General features: G+C 40.8%; 1 protein-coding gene across 29 annotated transcripts in view; it reads right to left on the reverse strand.

Moving 5' to 3' along the window:
• Nucleotides 1-9,844: 9,844 nt before the first annotated feature.
• ALPK1 (alpha kinase 1) overlaps nucleotides 9,845-19,762 on the reverse strand; it is a 114,415-nt gene continuing 104,497 nt past the window's right edge. For 24 of the 29 annotated variants that reach the window (XM_069593506.1, XM_069593491.1, XM_069593495.1 and 21 more), the window contains 4 exons: nucleotides 17,651-17,804; nucleotides 14,242-14,404; nucleotides 13,667-13,853; nucleotides 9,845-11,996 (listed from right to left, as the gene is read on the reverse strand). In XM_069593506.1, the coding sequence (XP_069449607.1) occupies nucleotides 11,797-11,996; nucleotides 13,667-13,853; nucleotides 14,242-14,404; nucleotides 17,651-17,804 (704 nt within the window). In that variant the 3' untranslated portion in view covers nucleotides 9,845-11,796. The remainder of the gene's footprint in view (nucleotides 11,997-13,666; nucleotides 13,854-14,241; nucleotides 14,405-17,650; nucleotides 17,805-19,762) is intronic. The other 5 variants (XM_069593516.1, XM_069593514.1, XM_069593513.1 and 2 more) reach the window with 2 other exon arrangements.

Consider the following 19,762-nt stretch of genomic DNA (forward strand, 5'->3'; position numbering starts at 1 on the left):
AGAAAGAGGAAGACAAATATGATATCACTTATCTGTGGACTCAAAAAAATGATAGAAATGAACTTATTTACAAAACAGAAACAGACTCAGAGACATAGAAAATAAATTTATGGTTATCAAAGGGGAAAGGGGGTGGAAGGAGGATAAATTAGGAGTTTGGGATTAATGAATATGCATTCTTGCACCTCATATAGATAAACAACAAGGTCCTACTCTATCGCACAGGGAACTATATTCAATAACCTGTAATAAACCACAGTGGAAAAGAAAGTACTGAATCACTTTGCTGTACACCAGAAACTAACACAACAATGTAAATCAACTCTACTTCAATTTTTTTTTAAATTTGAAAAAGAAATGACTTCTTAAAAGCAAGACTATTCCCTGAGTCTGGGAATGAGAATCCAAGATGACATGCAGTTAAGGGGTCTTGGCCACTAAAGTTAGTGAAAGTGGGGCTGGGAAAATGAAAGCAGCAGGCCTGCAAAGGGAGGAGAGTTTAGATACTAATGATAACACAATTCTGCCCTTCACTGAACACCAAAACATGCCAGCCACTGGGCTAAGTCCTTCACGCATGTTACCTCCGGTCCTCTTAACACTCCACGGTGTCTCTTTCTCCACCCATTTCTCTGTGCATGGGATTTTTCAGGCAAGAGGACTGGCGTGGGTTGTCATTTCCTTCTCCAGGGGATCTTCCTGACTCAGGGATCAAACCCAGGTCTCTTGCATTGCAGGCAGACGCTTTACCCTCTGAGTCACCAGGGAAGCCCTTCCCATAAGGGACTCAAAGGGTCTGAGAGGCTAGGTACCGCTCTTCTAGCAAGTGGCAGAGCCAGGGTATATACCTATCATTTTATGCTTCCCTTCAAGGGGACATAATGGGAGTGACTGCAGGTAAAATTAGAAATGACCATCTGACCACCAAATTCAGATTTAAATTGAAGAAAGTAGGGAAAACCACTAGACCATTCAGGTATGACCTAAATCAAACCCTTATGATTATACAGTGGAAGTGAGAAATAGATTTAAGGGCCTAGATCTGATAAATAGAGTGCCTGATGAACTATGGAACGAGGTTCATGACATTGTGCAGGAGACAGGGATCAAGACCATCCCCATGGAAAAGAAATGCAAAAAAGCAAAATGGCTGTCTGGGGAGGCCTGAAAAGAAGAGAAGCAAAAAGCAAAGGAGAAAAGGAAAGATATAAGCATCTGAAAGCAGAGTTCCAGAGAATAGCAAGAAGAGATAAGAAAGCCTTCTTCAGCGATCAATGCAAAGAAATAGAGGAAAAGAACAGAATGGGAAAGACTAGAGATCTCTTCAAGAAAATTAGAGATACCAAGGGAACATTTCATGCAAAGATGGGCTCGATAAAGGACAGAAATGGTCTGGACCTAACAGAAGCAGAAGATATTAAGAAGAGGGGGCAAGAATACACAGAGGAACTATACAAAAAAGATCTTCATGACCTGGATATCACGATGGTGTGATCACTAATCTAGAGCCAGACATCTTGGAATGTGAAGTTAAGTGGGCCTTAGAAAGCATCACTACGAACAAAGCTAGTGGAGGTGATGGAATTCCAGTTGAGCTGTTTCAAATCTTGGAAGATGATGCTGTGAAAGTGCTGCACTCAATATGCCCGCAAATTTGGAAAACTCAGCAGTGGCCACAGGACTGGAAAAGGTCAGTTTTTATTCTAATCCCAAAGAAAGGCAATGCCAAAGAATGCTCAAACTAACACACAATTGCACTCATCTCACATGCTAGTAAAGTAATGCTCAAAATTCTCCAAGCCAGGCTTCAGCAATATGTGAACTGTGAACTTCCTGATATTCAAGCTGGTTTTAGAAAAGGCAGAGGAACCAGAAATCAAATTGCCAACATGCGCTGGATCATGGAAAAAGCAAAAGAGTTCCAGAAAAACATCCATTTCTGCTTTATTGACTATGCCAAAGCCTTTGACTGTGTGGATCACAATAAACTGTGGAAAATTCTGAGAGAGATGGGAATACCAGACCACTTGACCTGCCTCCTCAGAAATCTGTATGCAGGTCAGGAAGCAACAGTTAGAACTGGACATGGAACAACAGACTGGTCCAAATAGGAAAAGGAGTCTGTCAAGGCTGTATATTGTCACCCAGCTTATTTAACTTATATGCAGAGTACATCATGAGAAACGCTGGGCTGGAAGAAGCACTAGCTGGAATCAAGATTGCCAGGAGAAATATCAATAACCTCAGATATGCAGATGACACCACCCTTATGGCAGAAAGTGAAGAGGAACTACAAAGCCTCTTGATGAAAGTGAAAGAGGAGAGTAAAAAAGTTGGCTTAAAGCTCAACATTCAGAAAACGAAGATCATGGCATCTGGTCCCATCACTTCATGGGAAATAGACGGGGAAACAGTGGAAACAGTGTCAGATTTTATTTTTTTGGGTTACCAAATCACTGCAGATGGTGACTGCAGCCATGAAATTAAAAGACGCTTACTCCTTGGAAGAAAAGTTATGACCAACCTAGATAGCCTATTCAAAAGCAGAGACATTACTTTGTCGACTAAGGTCCGTCTAGTCAATGCTATGGTTTTTCCAGTAGTCATGTATGGATGTGAGAGTTGGACTGTGAAGAAGGCTGAGCGCTGAAGAATTGATGCTTTTGAAGTGTGGTGTTGGAGAAGACTCTTGAGAGTCCCTTGGACTGCAAGGAGATCCAACCAGTCCATTTTGAAGGAGATCAGCCCTGGGATTTCTTTGGAAGGAATGATGCTAAAGCTGAAACTCCAGTACTTTGGCCACCTCATGCGAAGAGTTGACTCATTGGAAAAGACTCTGATGCTTGGAGGGATTGGGGGCAGGAGGAGAAGGGGACGACAGAGGATGAGATGGCTGGATGGCATCATTGACTCGATGGACGTGAGTCTGAGTGAACTCTGGGAGTTGGTGATGGACAGGGAGGCCTGGCGTGCTGCGATTCATGGGGTCGCAAAGAGTCGGACACGACTGAGCAACTGAACTGAACTGATCTGACCACTAGCTGGTGTTTAAAAGTTATTTCCCAGAAGTAGAAAGACCAGAAAATGTGTGTAGCCCCATGCATCTGTTCAATACCAGAAGTTCTTGATTTTTAGTTTTCATGGTTTTCGTTTTAGAAAGGCAGGAAGGGAGAAAGAGAGGGTGCAGGAGATTTGGTAACATGGGGAGAAAAGTGAAGACAGGATGCTCTTTCCAACCTTCCTGGCAAGCAAGCAGCTGGCTCTATAACTTAACTCTGTTTACTGTTCGAGGACAGAGCTCAACCCACTTAGTGAAGTCCTTCCCAACAACAGCTAAAGAGCGAGGTGGAGAAACTCTGTGGACATCGTATAATGAAAACATTTTTCTTGATTTATTCCCCATAATATGTGCATAGGAAGGAATCTATAGCCACAAAAATGCAACATCGAAATCTGAAACATGTTAGTGAGGGAGTGTGCTTAGCCAGGAAGCTTTAGGCAATGTTCTCATCACCTCGGGATGGTGGTCCAGAGCTGCTGCAGTTCTCCGCAGCCCTGTCATCCTGAAGCCACCCAGCGCCCTCACACCCACAGGGGGAACAGTGCCCTGGGTGCCCATGTGGTCCACAGTCACAGGGTCTCATCTATCATCCAAGTGGCCTATTCTAGAAACCATCTTCTGGATGTGTCTTTTCATTTGTTTCTTCTGTCCCACATGCTGAGAATGATGACAAGGGTCATTTCTAGTTAATATTGTGATCAGTACACTTAAAGTGACCTTTCCAACTGAGAAGCAGCTATTCAGAGTCTGGATTTTTAAACAGATTTCTCCAAAAAAAGTGGGTGTATTTCCTGAACGTTCATACTTTTGAATTTAGACTTAGGTGCCTGTGGCTCTCTGAGTCTTAGCTATTTTCATAAGGAACATGATGTTGTTAAGTGTCTGAAAAAGAAAATAACTCTAGTGTTATTTTGCAGAGGCAAAAGAGAATATCGATTTTTAGTAGGATGAAATATATAATTAGTCTTGCCAATGGAAAACACTACAATAAATATACAAACCAGTGGGCAGAGTCTCTTCTCTCTTCTAGCAATTGCCTGAGTAAGCTGTACCAAACTATAAAATGCTTCCTGAAGAAAATATTTTCTTGATGACTGGATTGATTTTTAAAATTTATAAAATATTAAATTTTCTTGAATACTTTTTTCAATTCACCATTTTAGCATTTGAGATATACTCTGGTAGGTGTTCTGAGCAAGGCATTTTGGGCACATTTTCAAAAATCATCAAGGGAGTAAAACAGCTGACATATATCAAGTGACCAAAGCACTTATTTTATCTCAATCTTTTAATTTTTAAGTTACTGACAAAAATCTGGCTTCTCTTGACATATCGGGCAGTTTGAAGCTCTCTATTTCCCAGTCATCAGTTGCTATGTTAGCCACTTGACAACAACAACAACAGCATGTTACTGGCCTGCAGAGAAAGGGTCTAAAACAATAGGCTTCTTTTTGATTGCTTGCATTTTCCCCTTCCCTCTGGTAACCAAGAGTCAAATGTAATAAAAGCTGATACCTAGCAACGCAGAGTTTGAGAGATGCCAAATTTAATTCGACTTTATACGTGATTATGTTGTCTCAAGATACTTAGGAATAATTTTTGCTTGTTGAGTGTGTGTCCTTGCTCGCCTCAGACAAGGCAAAGGTTGAGCTGCCAGGATGGAGTGGCAAGAAGAGGCAGGAGGGGATGAGCTCGTGTCTCTTTGTGGTAGGTTGACAAGGTCATGCTGAACTGTGAGGCTCTCACTAATATCCAGCTCAATCTCAGATCATCTTCTTTGGTGCTGTCTGAAAGTCCTAGGACTTTGATAATTTAAATTGCCTCTGTCAGTACAATTTACGGCTTTGAGTCCTTGCACAAGGCATGTTTCAACGACCCCAGGCTCCATTGCATTTAACCTTTAACTACACCCATTGAAGGATCTTGCTAACTGGTCCACAGTGGGGCAAAGGGGCAAAGCCACTCAGATGATGCCTGCCTGTGTGCTAGTCTGGCCTGGCCTGGCTCCTGCACTAACATGCCCTGAAGGCTGGGGAAGGATACAGCTGGCCAGAGGCTCCCGTCCCTCATATCCCATCCTCTTTGCTGCAGGTGCCTCAGTGACTGCTGTCCAGCCCAAGGGAACGCTGCCCATGATCCAGGTGCTCAGCCCGGAGAGAATGTTCCCTATTGAAAACATGTTGGGAACACGGCCCTTCAAAGCCAGGCTCTGTGGGTCCTTCTGTTATTTGGAAAAGACCATGTCAAATGTCTAACAAAAGTGTTTAAATAGTCCCTCTCCTCTTTGGTGATTTGTGTAGGAAAAGAAGGTTAAATCGGGTGTTTGTCTTTGGCGGAGAAAACATATATTCTTAGCACTATCATCTATTCTTGCAGAATGTGTATAGAACATATAGATGGTTACTAAGTAAGTAACGTTTGAAAATCTAGTTAAAAGTTACAAAATAGGGCATTCTTTGATTTGAAACCCTTTTGACTAGAAAAATGGTCTGTACCATTTAAGAAAATTTGATGTGGCAAAGTATAGCCAAAACGTAAAAACAGACATTTCTAACAACAGTGTTGCCTAAAATTCATGAGGACCTAAAAGTAAACAGAATTCTTTCTCATGTGTCATTTTCAGTGTAAGGCCTAAATGGCAGAACACAAATTAAACTTTAATATTATTTTAAGTTAAAAAATTTAATTAAAGAGAAATGAGTTTTTCTTATGATGACTTTAATTAATGCACTTACTTAATCGCAGACAGTTTGATACTTCCTCTAGTTTTCTTCCTTTTGAAAATTACTTTTAAAAACAAATATAACCACTATAGATTCAAATATTTAAAAATCTGCTTTCTGTAATACAATAAACACTGGCCTCAGTGTGGTGAACTAAAGGCTATAATCCTAGCCTTCCATTGTGAACTCATTTCTGTGTGAGATTTATTAAAAATTTTATCACTGTGTAGATCACGCAATGGAATAACAGTGTTAATAACTGGATACTGTAGCTATAGGATTGTAACCTACTCTTAGGAAGCTAACTGCCCCAGGGCCAGCGGCTGCTCATTTATTTCACTGTATTTAAGTCAATTGCTAAGGCAGTCAGACAATAAATTGTGTATCCATTTCTGGTAATAAAATTGGCACCTCAAACAGCAGAGGCTTGTAGAAAGATTTAATAGCTCCCCTGTTGAGGATGGATTCTTTGTATCATCTTTTGCAGGAAAGTTGCCTACATGTAAAGTTAACATTCTTGTTTCTATCTTCTTGCTAAATTTTGTTTTACCACTGTACAGTTGAGCCCAACCTTTTCAGTTTCTGTAAAGCTTCCACTCACTGCTCGAGGGGAATTCTTTTGTCTGGGCAGCGGAACAAGATAACTGACTTAATCTTCCTAGGAACACGTGAGTCGCCATGTATCATTTTAATCTGCAAAACACTAGGGCTGAGTAGTGTCACATGCTGATTTTACTTTTCTATGAGAAAGTGACTCCCTGGTTCAATGATGGATTGCTTGTTCTCTTTAAACAACAGTCAAGATGGTGAATGCCCTGGGGTGATAGACAGGGTGTGCAATGGGAATGGGGGCCAATCTGATGGCTTGGTTCAAGTTCACCTGACAAAGCTGGGGCAGTCTGCAAGCAGCATTCGAGAAAGGATTATTCACACTGGCATTATAGTTTTGAATGCATTTTTCTCCTTGTGCAGCTGCAAAGCTCCCTCACACTGAAGGTTTATGCACCATAATAAAGAGATTTATTTTTTTTCTCTCTCTCACTCTCTCTGGCTTCTTACACTTTACACCTAGTTTCTACTGAACTGTTCAGGCAGAGGACATCTGTATATGCAAACGGCACAGAACAAGCATCATCTTCAAAACAATAGCGCTGCTGAAAGACAGTATGAAAAGTCTGACATTTTTCATGTCTGAAGGGACAGAAATTAAGTCTCCTTACATTGAACTCAATTCCTCAAAACTCAGCTTTTAAAATATTGTAATTTCACAACTTTATACACAAGAGAGTATAATGAAAATTCTTTAGTTTGATTTAGAAAAATTATAGCGGGATTTTTCTAAAAGTTACTTGAAAATGTCCTAATATCAACTTTGCTATGAGAAATTAAAGAATAGGGGAAAGAAGTTAGAAAAAGGTCAACAGAATGAAGCCAAATAGTTTTCCTTATACACAGAGAGGTAGGATTGGAGGGAATTTTGCCTTTCTTTCCTTCCAACTTTCTCCATCCTTCTGTCCATCGACTTAACCTACCTACAACTCACCTTATTGGAGAACGGCCTTCTGAAGGCTGGAGAGCTCAGAAGTTCTTTCCTTCTGTAATTAAGACATCGCTCGTTATTGCCTCTTGCCTTATGGTAGCAAGAGGTAGTTATCTAGTAAGCACTTATTGAGCATAGAAAATACATAGATTTACCAGTGACGTCTCATTCATTTACTCACGTATTTAAACAAAAATGAACTAACTATCAACTGTTAAGCGGGCTCTATAATACCCAGATGTGCGGTGGGGGATACAAAGGGGCCCAAGACTCAGTTTAGGCCAGTGAGACAGACAGAGTCACCTTCGAGCTGGCCTCCAAGCGACTCCTGCCTCTGGCTGGTCATGCCCTTTGACCTCCTCCCACACGGTACCAGGGTTTCTGTGTGACTAACAGAATATGAAAGTGATGGTTTGTCCCTTCTGAAGCTAGGTTATAAAAGACCTTGTGACTTCTGTTTCTCTCACCCTTGGACTTTATGCTCTGGCTTAAGCCAGCTGCCATGTTTTCATATGGACAGGCCCATGTGGTGAAGATAAGGCCTCTGGCCAACGGCCATCAAGGAAGAGGCCTCCTGCCAAGAGTCACGAGAGAGAGCCTGGGGGCAGACCCTCTAGTCCCAGCCACACTTTGAGGTGACTGCAGTCCCACTGACGTCTGACAGCAGGCCTCAGGAGAGATTTTGAGCCAGCATTACTCAGCAGGGACACTTGCCACTGTTTCATCTTGAGTAGCTTTGAGATGGTAGATAAATGTGGTTGTTAGCCTCTAAGTTTTGGGGTAATTTGTCATGTAGCAAAACATAAATAATACAACAGATAATTATAATTTACCTATAGTGTAGGTAATGTGATGCAAGAGTGTATTAGCTTCCATGATAACTGAGCCTGCGCAGTGATAGTTGTATAGCTATTTGGGGAGGTCACAGGGGGTAAGTCACCGAGCTGGTGGAAAGTCACTGAGCTGGTGGGATATCTAAGGGTGATGGATATCAGGGAGGATTTTCTGAAGGAGGTGTTGGTTGAGGTGAGTATTCAAGGATGAGAAGATATAGGGGGTAATTGTCCCCGTCGGTGTAAGAAAAGCACGAAAACACTTATCAAGTCACGAAGCGTCTTCGTGCTGGGGTGGAAGGAGGCAGGGTGGATTACAAATGGACATGATAAGCAGCTCGGTGTTCCTAAAGAACGTATTACAAGACTGGGAGTAGCAATGGGCTAAAGCAGAAAGCACTATATGATCGTCCGATAATGTGGGCTTTCTATTGAAAAAGAGAATCATTTGAATTTCTCATTAAATACTATTTTTTGGTAATAAGTAATACATGCTTATTGCAGAAAGCTTGGAAAAAAATAGATGAGAAGAAAATAAAGTTCCCTACCACAAATTCACTAGCCAGGGAAAAATACAATGAAGATTTCCATGTATTATACATATATTGTTTATATATATATATATATATATATATATATATATATATATACACTGAAATTATGATCAATAGTATGATGCTGTTTTAAAGATTGCTTTTTTACTTCAAAGTTTGTATGTAATTAAATATTTTTAAAAATATACAATTTAAATGAATGAATAGTAGTCATATGGATAAATTAAATATATAAAACTATTTCTCTGCTGTTGAAAAATTGTTTTTTACTATCATAAGCAAAGTTATGATACACTCAGTTGTATATAAGAATTTGTTCACATTTCTGTTTATTTCCTCATTAGAGGTTTGTAGAATTACTCAGTCCAACATATATTGAATTTTTCTTGATATTTTTTCCTTTATATGATCTCATATTTTAAAAAATTTCTGTGGAGATTTAAAAGTATATATAAAAGGGGAAAGATTAGTGTAATGAATCCTTATATACCCTTCTCCTTGCTTCAACACTATCGAGAAAGAGCCAAGCTTCTTTCATTTCTCCACTTCTCTTTGGCTTTTGTATTTTTAAAATACATCACTTCATTAACTTTTATCGAATACTCAACACAAACTAAAAAGTCCCTAATTGTCCCCCAAATGTTATTTTATTATTGATTTATTATAGAGGTATAGAGTCACCTTATTATAACAAGAGACCAGCCTATCAGTAAATTCCAAGGGATTTAAGAGCTCTGTGCCAGGAATCAGGGACAGAGACTATATATATGTAAATATATATATTCTGATTTTTCCAGATGTGGATAGGGTTGGGATAGTAAGCACATTTGCTTGTTCCCTTTCTCAAGTGAAAACTTTTAAGTGTTTCACTATTAATTATGATATATATTGCTGTTCAAAAGAAAAGTTAAAATACCTTTTTTTCAGATTCAGGAAGTTTTTCTTTATGTCTAATTTGCAAAGAGCTTTTCTTAACCATAAATTGATTTCCAACCTTATTAAATAATCTTTCTGCATCTTTGAAATTATGAATTTTCCCCTTTATTTTGTTAATAGGATAAAAATTTTAAATTTTCTTTAATGAATTTTAGTTAAGTTTGGGTTTTTCAAGAAGCAAATGCCGAGAAGGAATATAAAACATACAAGGCATTTATTGAGGGAAATGACTGTAAGGGGTAAATGAGAGAGAACAGCAGTATGCAGGGGGACCATGATGGAGGTCTGGCAGTGTGCGAGGGGAGGGCAAACAGAGGAGCAGTCCCAGCAGAGATTACAGCAGAGCTCTGAGGAAGTTTTGGTCCGGCCAGTGGGAAGGTTTTGTGCCCTCACCTGTCAGAAGCATTTTGAGCCTGGCATCCACGTCTCACTCAGTCACTGGCTGAGCGCACACAGTGGTGGATCCAGATGAGGCAGCCTGGAGGCGTCCGTCAACTGTGTTCACAGCAAGAGAACCGAATGGCTCTCAGCAGCTCTAGCTGCAATTGTAAACAGACACGTGCAGTAACCTCAAACTAAGAAAGGCGCACCTACCTGGAATTCAGAACTCAGGATGTTCATGTGCGTAGGGCTGAGTTACATCACTGGATAAGGCACTAAGATTTGTTGAGGTGATAGTTAAGAGAAATTGAGAATGAATAGTGGAGAAAGGAGAGAGTGTGTACCAGGTGCAGTCCTAAAGACTAAGGACAGTGAGGGAGTATCTCACCCATCTCTTTTGTAAGCTCCAGCAAGAGCATGGAAGCGCTGCTCTCCAAACCTGTATGGAGCAGCACATCCGGGTGGTGCAAGTGCGGACTGTCGTGACCATCTCCCTGACACCTCCTGCAAGTGTGAATGTGCTAGAAGAAAATATTAAGGGTTACAAATAACAAAACCCCAGACATGCAGAACAGACTTATGGACAAGAGTCAGGGGAGAAGATGGAGAGGGTGAGAAAAATGGAGAGAGTGGCCCGGATGCATATATACTACCATACGTGAATAGACAGCCAATGGGAATTTGCTGTATGACTCACAGAACTCAAAATGGGGCTCTGTGATAACCTAGACAAGGGTGGAAATGGCAGGAGGTGGGAGGGAGACTCAAGAGGGAGGAGACATAGGTACACCTATGGTTAATTCTGGAAAAGGAAATGGCACTCCATTCCAGTACTCTTGCCTGGAAAATCCCAAGGATGGAGGAGCCTGGTAGGCTACAGTCCTATGGGGTCGTGAAGAGTCAGACACGACTGAGCAACTTCACTTTCACTTTTCACTTTCATGCATCAGAGAAGGAAATGGCAACCCACTCCAGTGTTCTTGCCTGAGGAATCCCAGGGATGGGGGAGCCTGGTGGGCTGCCATCTATGGGGTCGCACAGAGTTGGACACGACTGAAGCGACTTAGCAGCAGCAGCATGGTTAATTCATATTGAGGTATGACAGAAATTAACCCAATTCTGTAAAGCAATTATCAATCAATTAAAAGCAAATAAATATTAAAAAAATAAAAGAGAAAAAGGAATGACAAAATTCAGAGTAGTGAAGCTCTATGGCTGACGTATAACCTAGAAACCATAAAAGACTGATGAATTCACCAGCATAAAACAAATTCTGCATGGAAAAGAAAGTTTCTTACAAAGTCAAAAGATAAAAAATTGGAATGCATACCACAAAGGCCTGAATCTTTAATATATATCTATAAAGAATTCCTAAATCAATAAGAAAAATGCTAAAAGTATCAATCTTGATGGACAGTGACTAAAGTCCCCAAATCTCGATGGCTTCAGCTAGAAAAGCTTATTTCTCATATGTGCTTCGTGTTCATCATGGGTCAACTGGAGCTCTTTCCTGAGTTCTTCTCATTGTGGGACTTCTGATGTATTCTTGGCAATTGTGCAGAGGGAGAGACTCTATAGAGTGCTGCCTGGCAGCTGAATATCGGCCTGAAGAAGATACTCTTCAATTCCTCTCAAAAATTATTGGCTAGCCAGTCCCATGGCCCACCGGAACCAAGGACCAGGCTGCGCCATCATTTGTGTGTCTGGATGGAGAGGAGAGCCCAGCATTGGTGAGCAGCACTGAGTGGTCATTACCACTCCAGATAGTCTATGGATTGTTTGGTTTCTCAATCGAAGGTCTTGTCAAAGAAAGACGATGGCATATTTCATTACATTCCACATGCTGGTTATTAAAGAAGTAGAAAATTCCTTTCTTTCCAAAATTGGTAGTGACATCTTTCTGATCAACTGAGTGAATCTGGGGATCTGTGAGGTAGATGAGCCCTTTTCCATTCCCAGTCACCCAACCTAAAAAAGAAACAAATATGTCTGAGAATTAAATCCTCTATAAATTTCAGCAAAGTGTTTCAGAAAAAATGTAATATACATACAGTGAAATAGACATTTGGTAACTTGGTCATCCTATTGTGTGAAAGCTGCTTAGTTGTGTCCAACACTTTGCGACCCCACGGGCTACACAGTCCATGGAATTCTCCAGGCCAGAGTACTGGAGTGGGTAGCCTTTCCCTTCTCCAGGGGATCTTCCCAACCCAGGGATCGAACCCAGGTCTCCCTCATTGCAGGTGGATTCTTTACCAGCTGAGCCACAAGGGAAGCCCTGTGGTTGAAGAATAATAAATTTCTGCTAAGGGATCTGGTGTGGCATATTCCAATTATTGGTCTAAGAAGAACTGAATATTGGGTAATTAAATTTGTCAAATATGACATGCCCAGACAACCAGTTTTCAAGGAATCAGCAATAGCATGCACTTAGTGTAATTATTAAATCACACTGAATATTTTTCTTTCATGATTCAGAAGTTTCTTTAATGCCTTGCTCATCAATTCATACATTCCTCTGTTCATTTAACAAATATTTATTGAGTGTACACACTGCACAAAACACTGTTGTGTTTTGTGAACAAGTTAGTAAAAAAATCTCTGTACTCGGTGTCACATTCTTGTGAAGATCAAGAAATGATGTAAGTAAGCAAAATACATAATACACAGTGATGATAAATGTGGTGGATGGGGGATGGAAACATCTTGGAGGATTATTATTAGAAATAATCATAACAAAACTCATTTATCATTTAAATAAAATACAGAATGATGGCTAATAATTCTGTTAGATAAAATACCAGATTAAAACAAAATTTACATATTATGCAGATTTTAAAGGAAGCTAGATTTAGGTATACAGCTTGCTGTTCCATAACGATCCCACTTATGAAACCCAATATCACACCTGTAGTGAAGGTAAAGGGCTAGAGCAAAGAAAGTGTGTTTTGACATACTAAAACACACAATCCTAAGAAACCTGCATCACCCAAATCCACCGGAGTAAAATTAAAAAAGAAAACTGTTATGGATTTGCTCTAGAATTAAGCCCAACAAAATGTGAGCCAGATCTCCTCACTGATTATCTGATGCCCTCAGACACTTGTAGAAGCTTTAGAAAAATTTCCCATCCGTCATTTGCTATCTACAGCAAGACTGATTAATTCCAAATAGTAGCCTGTGCACTAAACAACCTATTAAATAATGACTCATGCTTTGGAGAAGGAAATGGCAATCCCCTCCAGTGTTCTTGCCTGGAGAATCCCAGGGACGGGGGAGCCTGGTGGGCTGCCATCTATGGGGTCGCACAGAGTTGGACACGACTGAAGCGACTTAGCAGCAGCAGCAGCAAAAGAAAGAAAGAAAGTGAAGTCACTCAGTTGTGTCCGACTCTTTGTGACCCCATGGACTGTAGCCTATCAGGCTCCTCCGTCCATGGGATTTTCCAGGCAAGAGTGCTGGAGTGGAGTGCCATTTCCTTCTCCAGGGGATCTTCCTGACCCAGGGATTGAACCCGGGTCTTCCGCATTGCAGGCAGACGCTTTACTGTCTGAGCCACCAGGGAAGCACTAGTTATAAAACCTCATATTAACATATAAATAATCCTAACACAAAAAATAATTCCCAGTTTCACATACCTTGTAAATCAACCACAACATCTCTATGATTGGAAAATTCGTAAGAAAAGTGGCCATAAGCCAAGCCGTATTCTGTGGCTTTGTATTCTGTTTTCACCACTTTTGTGTTATTTGATAATTTTACAAATTCCCCTAGCATGTAAGGTTCCACACTGACACATCCTTTTATTGTCTTGCCTTCTAAGATCTGAAAAATAGAAACAGGAGATGTATAACAATGGTGAAAGCCATGGGTTTCGAGGTCAGTAGATCTCACTTTGAGGTCAGTAGATCTCAGCCTTTGAACTCAGGCTTTGCTACTTAGGAGCACTGTTGCTGTTCTCTCCCTAAGTCATGGCCAACTCTTTTGCGACCCCATGGACTTCAGCCCACCAGACTCCTCTGTCCATGGGATTCTCCAGGCAAGAATACTGGAGTGGGTTGCCATTTCCTTCTCCAGGGGATCTTCCCGACCCAGGAGTTGAACCCAAGTCTCCTGCATTGGCAGGTAGATTCTTTACCACTGTGCCACCTGGGAAGCCCCCAGATATATTTCTAGACCTGTTTAATCATGCCCCTGATTTCTTTAATCTTACCAGCAATACTGAGGCTGGTATGTAGAAGATCTGCGTGTGAATCTTCTGCTCGTAAAGTCTCTTGTTAAATTCCGTCACGTAGTGCTGTGCGGTCATCTGCCTCTCCACATCAGTGAAGTGGTGCCAGAGCCCCTTCTGCTCCTTATATTCTTTCCCAACGTATCTGTGAATGCAGAAAAGCCACAGAAAGAGATGCACAGTGATCCTACTCTAGAGTAAGAGAGAAGAGACTAAGAGAGAGATGCAAAAATGCTTGAAAGACGTTACTTTTTTTCTATCTTAGTTAATATCATCTTATCTCATGACTCAGATAGTTTTGTAAGCGCCACCTGAACAATGGCACACAATTCATACTAGCTGCCTGATGGTTAAGTTTATGTGTCATCTCGATTTGACCATGGGGTGCCCGAATATTTGGTCAAACACTATTCACAGTGTTTCTGTGAGGGTGTTTTGGATGAGTCTAATGTTTACATCAGTAGACTGAGTAAAGAAGATTGCCCTCCCTAGTGTGGGTGAGCCTCAGCCAATCAACTGAAGAGCCAAATGGAACAGAAGGCTGAGCTTATTTCAAGTAAGAAATAATTCTTCTTCTGACTGCCTCTGATCCGGGACACTGGTCTTTTCCTGCTTTTTGGACTTGAACTGAAACATCATCTCCTCCTGGGCCTCAATCCCGCTGGTATTTGGGCTGGAACTATAGATCGTCAGCTCTCTCAACAGCAGATGCTGAAGCTTGAGAGCATCCATAATTATGTGAGTCAACTCCTAATAATAAATCTCTGTATACACACACACACACACACACACACACACGCACATACATATGGGCTTCCCTGGTAGCTCAGCTGGTAGAGAATCCTTCTGCAACGCGGGAGACCCCGGTTTGATTCCTGGGTCGTGAAGATCCCCTGGAGAAGGGATAGGTCACCCACTCTAGTATTCTTGGGCCTCTCTGGTGGCTCAGATGGTAAAGAAACTGCCTGAAATGTGGGAGACCTAGGTTCAATCGTTGGGTTGGGAAGATCCTCTGGAGGAGGGTAGGGCAACCCACTCCAGTATTCTTGCTTGGAGAATCCCCATGGACAGAGGAGCCTGGTTGTAGTCTATGGAGTCACAAAGGGTTGGACACAACTGAGTGACTAAGAACAGCACAGCACACACACACACACACACCCATACACACACATAGACATATACATCTTATTGGTTTTGCATTTCTGGACAACCCTGATGAATACATTGACCCAGGGGTGATACCGATTTATTTTCTCCTTATATGAGAAAGTGTCCACTTGTAGCAGTTCACCAGATGTGGGTAAGTCAAGAAAGCCAGCCAGGATGCTGGAAAATGCATGGACTCTGGAACCAGATCTTTCACTGCCTGCAACATGACCTTATACAGGTCAACAGATCAACCAGAAGCCTTCTCTCCCCCTTCCTTTTGTGATTACTTCATCTCTACAAATACTTGCTTTCTATCATCACCTAATATATGTACAACACTTTTTATATTATCCAGGATTCACTGTGATTCCTGTATTTGAAGATTAATATATTTAGGCAATTTTGGAAAACTATCAGAAATGATTTATTAAAATAATAACTCTTTCCTATTTGCTCTGTTATCTTTTTCTGATCAGATGTATGTTAGACCCTCTTGTTCCATCTTCCATGTCTCTTTTTCTCTCTTTTATATCCCATCTCAGATCCTCCTATCAGGTATCCTGGTGTGTTAGTTGCTTAAGACTGCTGTAACAAAGTGTCCAAACTGGGTGGCTTAAGCAACAGAAATTGATTCCTCATAGTTCTAGAGTCTACAAGTCCAAGGTCAAGGTGTCAGCAGAGTCATGCTCCCTCTGAAGACGCAAGAGAAGGAGCTGTCAACTTTTCCAGACGGTTCTGGCTTGGTGGCCATGTAGCTACAATTTTCACATGCATCCTCCCTGTATGTTTCTATCATCTCCAAATTTCCTCTCTTTTATAAGGACACCGGTCGTAGCGGATTCTGGGCCCACCCTACTCCAGTTTGATCTCATCTTAATTAATTACATCTGCAGTGACTTCATTTCCAAATAAGATCACAGTCTAAGTTACTCAGGGTTACAACTTCAACTCGAATTTGGGGTGGGGGGGTACACAATTATACTTGTATCACCTGGCTCCACCACTTTGATGTGCGAACTTGGGGAGGTTTCTTAACCTCTCTGTGTCTCGGCTCCCTCATCTGTAGGATGGGGATAACAATAGTACCTACCTCATTGGGTTTTGTAAGGATTGATTAAGTTAATATATAAATGACTTAAAACAGGGGCCTGGCACATGAAATTTACATGTTTACTATTGTTATTATTATCAACATCCTTTTCAAGAAATGTATTTCTACTATTTAAGAATTTCCCGATTTCTCTCTTTTTCTCTTCCTATTTATTTCTAATAATTTTTGGATTTGGGAAAAGAGCAAGGTCAACTTTAACAGTCTTGCTCCATAGGTTCTTTAAAATATACATATGGTATAAAATTAGGCCTTATACCAAACGAGGACCACCTGTGAACACTAATTTGCAGGTGAGTTTTGCTTAAAGTTGTCATCAAGAATTAGGGCCAAGCAAAAAATCTTTGTAGGTTATTTGCTTCAGTGACATGGCATTTTTTAAATTAACCTTTGTTTTTGTTTCTGAGGATATAGTCATTCCTGAGTCAATGCTTTATATCAGTGGTCTCTGAACTCATCCCCTTTCATGCGTAACTTTTATCACGAGTTGCTCCCTCATCCCACCCCTGCCCAAAACCTCTAAAGAGAAGTGTCTTAAGGAATCAGCATTCACTTATATCCCTGAATATGTTTCATTACTGGCCTCAGAGGAGTTTTGTGCCGTTTCTTCCAGGCTCACTCATTTAATCAGAAGTGTGGCTTGCATGGTTTAACTAGCCTTTTTTGCCAGCATTTTCAATGAGAGTGTTCAAGACTCTCTGACTTGTCATATGGCAAGAAACTCTATTTTTCTTATCTGTACCATGGGGTTAATGTTCTCCAAGGGGTTTAAAATCATGTACATAAAACATCCAGCCCAATGGCTGACATAATGTGGGTTCTCTGACTATGGTGGTTATTGCTCAGTTGAGTCATGCCTGACTCTTTGTGACCCCCACAGACTACAGCACACTAGGCCTCCCTGTCCTTCACCATCTCCTGGAGTTTGCCCAAGTTCATGTCTATTGAATCGGTGATGCCATCCAACCATCTATGGTAACTGTTATTAATTAGCTAATGAGGAAGAGGAAAAGGAGCTGAATTAGAAAACATTTAGCCACTTTTTCCAGCCTTTTTATAGTCTCATAAACAATTACTTAACAGAAGGGACAAATCAAGCCATTACACATTATTATATATGTTTTCAAGCAATACCTGCCCAGAGTTTCTTCTTGATGAAGATGATGTACCCAAAATGCATTTCTTTGTCTGCCTTTCTTTGTCACATGTAGGTAGTCCCCCAAATATACAACAGTTTCTTGGGCTGTCCACAGTTCAGATTTCTTGGAATATTTTAACAAAAGAGCACCTTGAATAAAAGATAAGATGAATACTGACCTTATTTTTCAAAAAGATCTTGCAATTCACAGATAAGATGAATTGTAACACAGGTACCAATCTGTGTTCATTTGACATATTCAACTTTTTAATATATTTTCTCAAATTTTATCTTGTTCTATGACTATTACTAAAACGTTAGTGAAGTACAATAAGAAGGCAAAGTTTGAGAAATTACAATGAAAATTGCCTTTGATTCACAAAATCTCTTGTTTGTGATGGCAAGGTATTAAGGCCAGAGTTTCTTTATGAAAGTAATGAAAAATAAAAGGGCTTTTCAAACAGCAAAAGCCCAGAGACCTTCTTAGAACAAGTGACATGTGAATACAACTTCTTCTGATTATCTGGGAATCTCAAATAAAAGAGGCTGCTACCTATGTGAGATCATATAGATAGAAATAAGTTGAATAATTTTTCTCCAAAAGTTCCTGGCAACTCCAGGGATCTTAGATTCCATATGAAAGTTCAACCGGATTTTCTCTTACATATTTTAAGTTGGGAAACTCCAGGAATTACTGAGAAAATATAGCTACTGTACAAAGATGAAAACTCAACTGAAAAAGAAAAAGATAAAGAGGAAAAAATAAGGGTTGTTTTCACCTTAAAGAAAGAAAGATCAGCGCAAGCAAGAAAGGATCTCTTTGAGGGGGAAGACCAACATGAACCCTAAGAAAGAAATGCAACATTTTGAGATCCAAGTTAAAATAAAGTGAACAAGGACCTCCAGAGACTAGGTTGTGGTAATGAATAAATGAACAGGAGACTCAGGAGAAGGGAATATTTAAAATGAGATGAGCCTACAGGTTTGGGGTGGGGAGGAAGGAGACGACTGAGGTTGTGGAGAGATGATGCTCAGGGTTGGGTGACTCAGAGAAGCCAGGGAAGGAAATGAAGGTGGGCTGCATGTACACCCATGTGAAAGGGCAGTGAATGAAGGGAAGAAGCAAGGAGAGGATGCATAACTTGTCCAGTTTCTTTCTGCACACCCATGTGAAAGGGCAGTGAATGAAGGGAAGGAGCAAGGAAGGATGCATAACTTGTCCAGTTTCTTTCTGTACACCCATGTGAAAGGGCAGTGAATGAAGGGAAGGAGCAAGGAGAGGATGCATAACTTGTCCCGTTTCTTTCTGCACACCCATGTGAAAGGGCAGTGAATGAAGGGAAGGAGCAAGGAGAGGATGCATAACTTGTCCGGTTTCTTCAACTTTGGGGCTTGCTTCCTCCCAGGTGCTTTTTCACCCATAAAATGGCAAACAGACAAAACAGTAAAGCCGGTACCTAACTCTCAGAAATGTGACTTTGGAACTGCATAAACTCACAGTAAGCAGGGAAACCCTATTATTAGAAAATGTTGCTTCTTCTGGCCACAATTTGATCTTTTAGTCTGACTTCAAGGTGCCAGGTAAAACACTGAAATACTTTGAAGCAGAAGTTTGTAACATTGGCTTTATACAAAAAATCACTGGGGAGCTCAAAAAATACAGATGCCTGGACCCACACCATAGACACATGAGACTGGAATCTCTGGGGTGAGGCACTGGGAGATTTAAAGAGCTAAAAAGCCTCTTGGGAGATTCTCATGTGGTACCAGTGTTGAGAACTACTACGTTAGTATCCAGTACTTAGCAATCCACATAGCTTGTTTCCTCTGAAAGGCATTTTACAATAGTTTTTTTCCTCATTCAAATAATTCTTCAGTACCTTGGAGGCTATTACAATGTGATCCTCTGGGCTAAGAGAAGAACCTTCTTTTGTCTTCTCCCCAGCTTCTCCACTGCTTCTAAGCTGCGTTAGACACGCTGACTGCTGGGTGGCCCCAGCTCAGGCTTCCTTGTGCTGTTCCTGAGGCAGGAAGCAGCAGCTAAATGCAGGTGATCAATGCAGAGCCTGGCAAGAAACCACTCAGCAAAGGTGTGAACATGAGTGCCT

Source organism: Ovis canadensis, chromosome 6, assembly GCF_042477335.2.
Source record: "Ovis canadensis isolate MfBH-ARS-UI-01 breed Bighorn chromosome 6, ARS-UI_OviCan_v2, whole genome shotgun sequence".
NCBI lineage: Eukaryota > Metazoa > Chordata > Mammalia > Artiodactyla > Bovidae > Ovis > Ovis canadensis.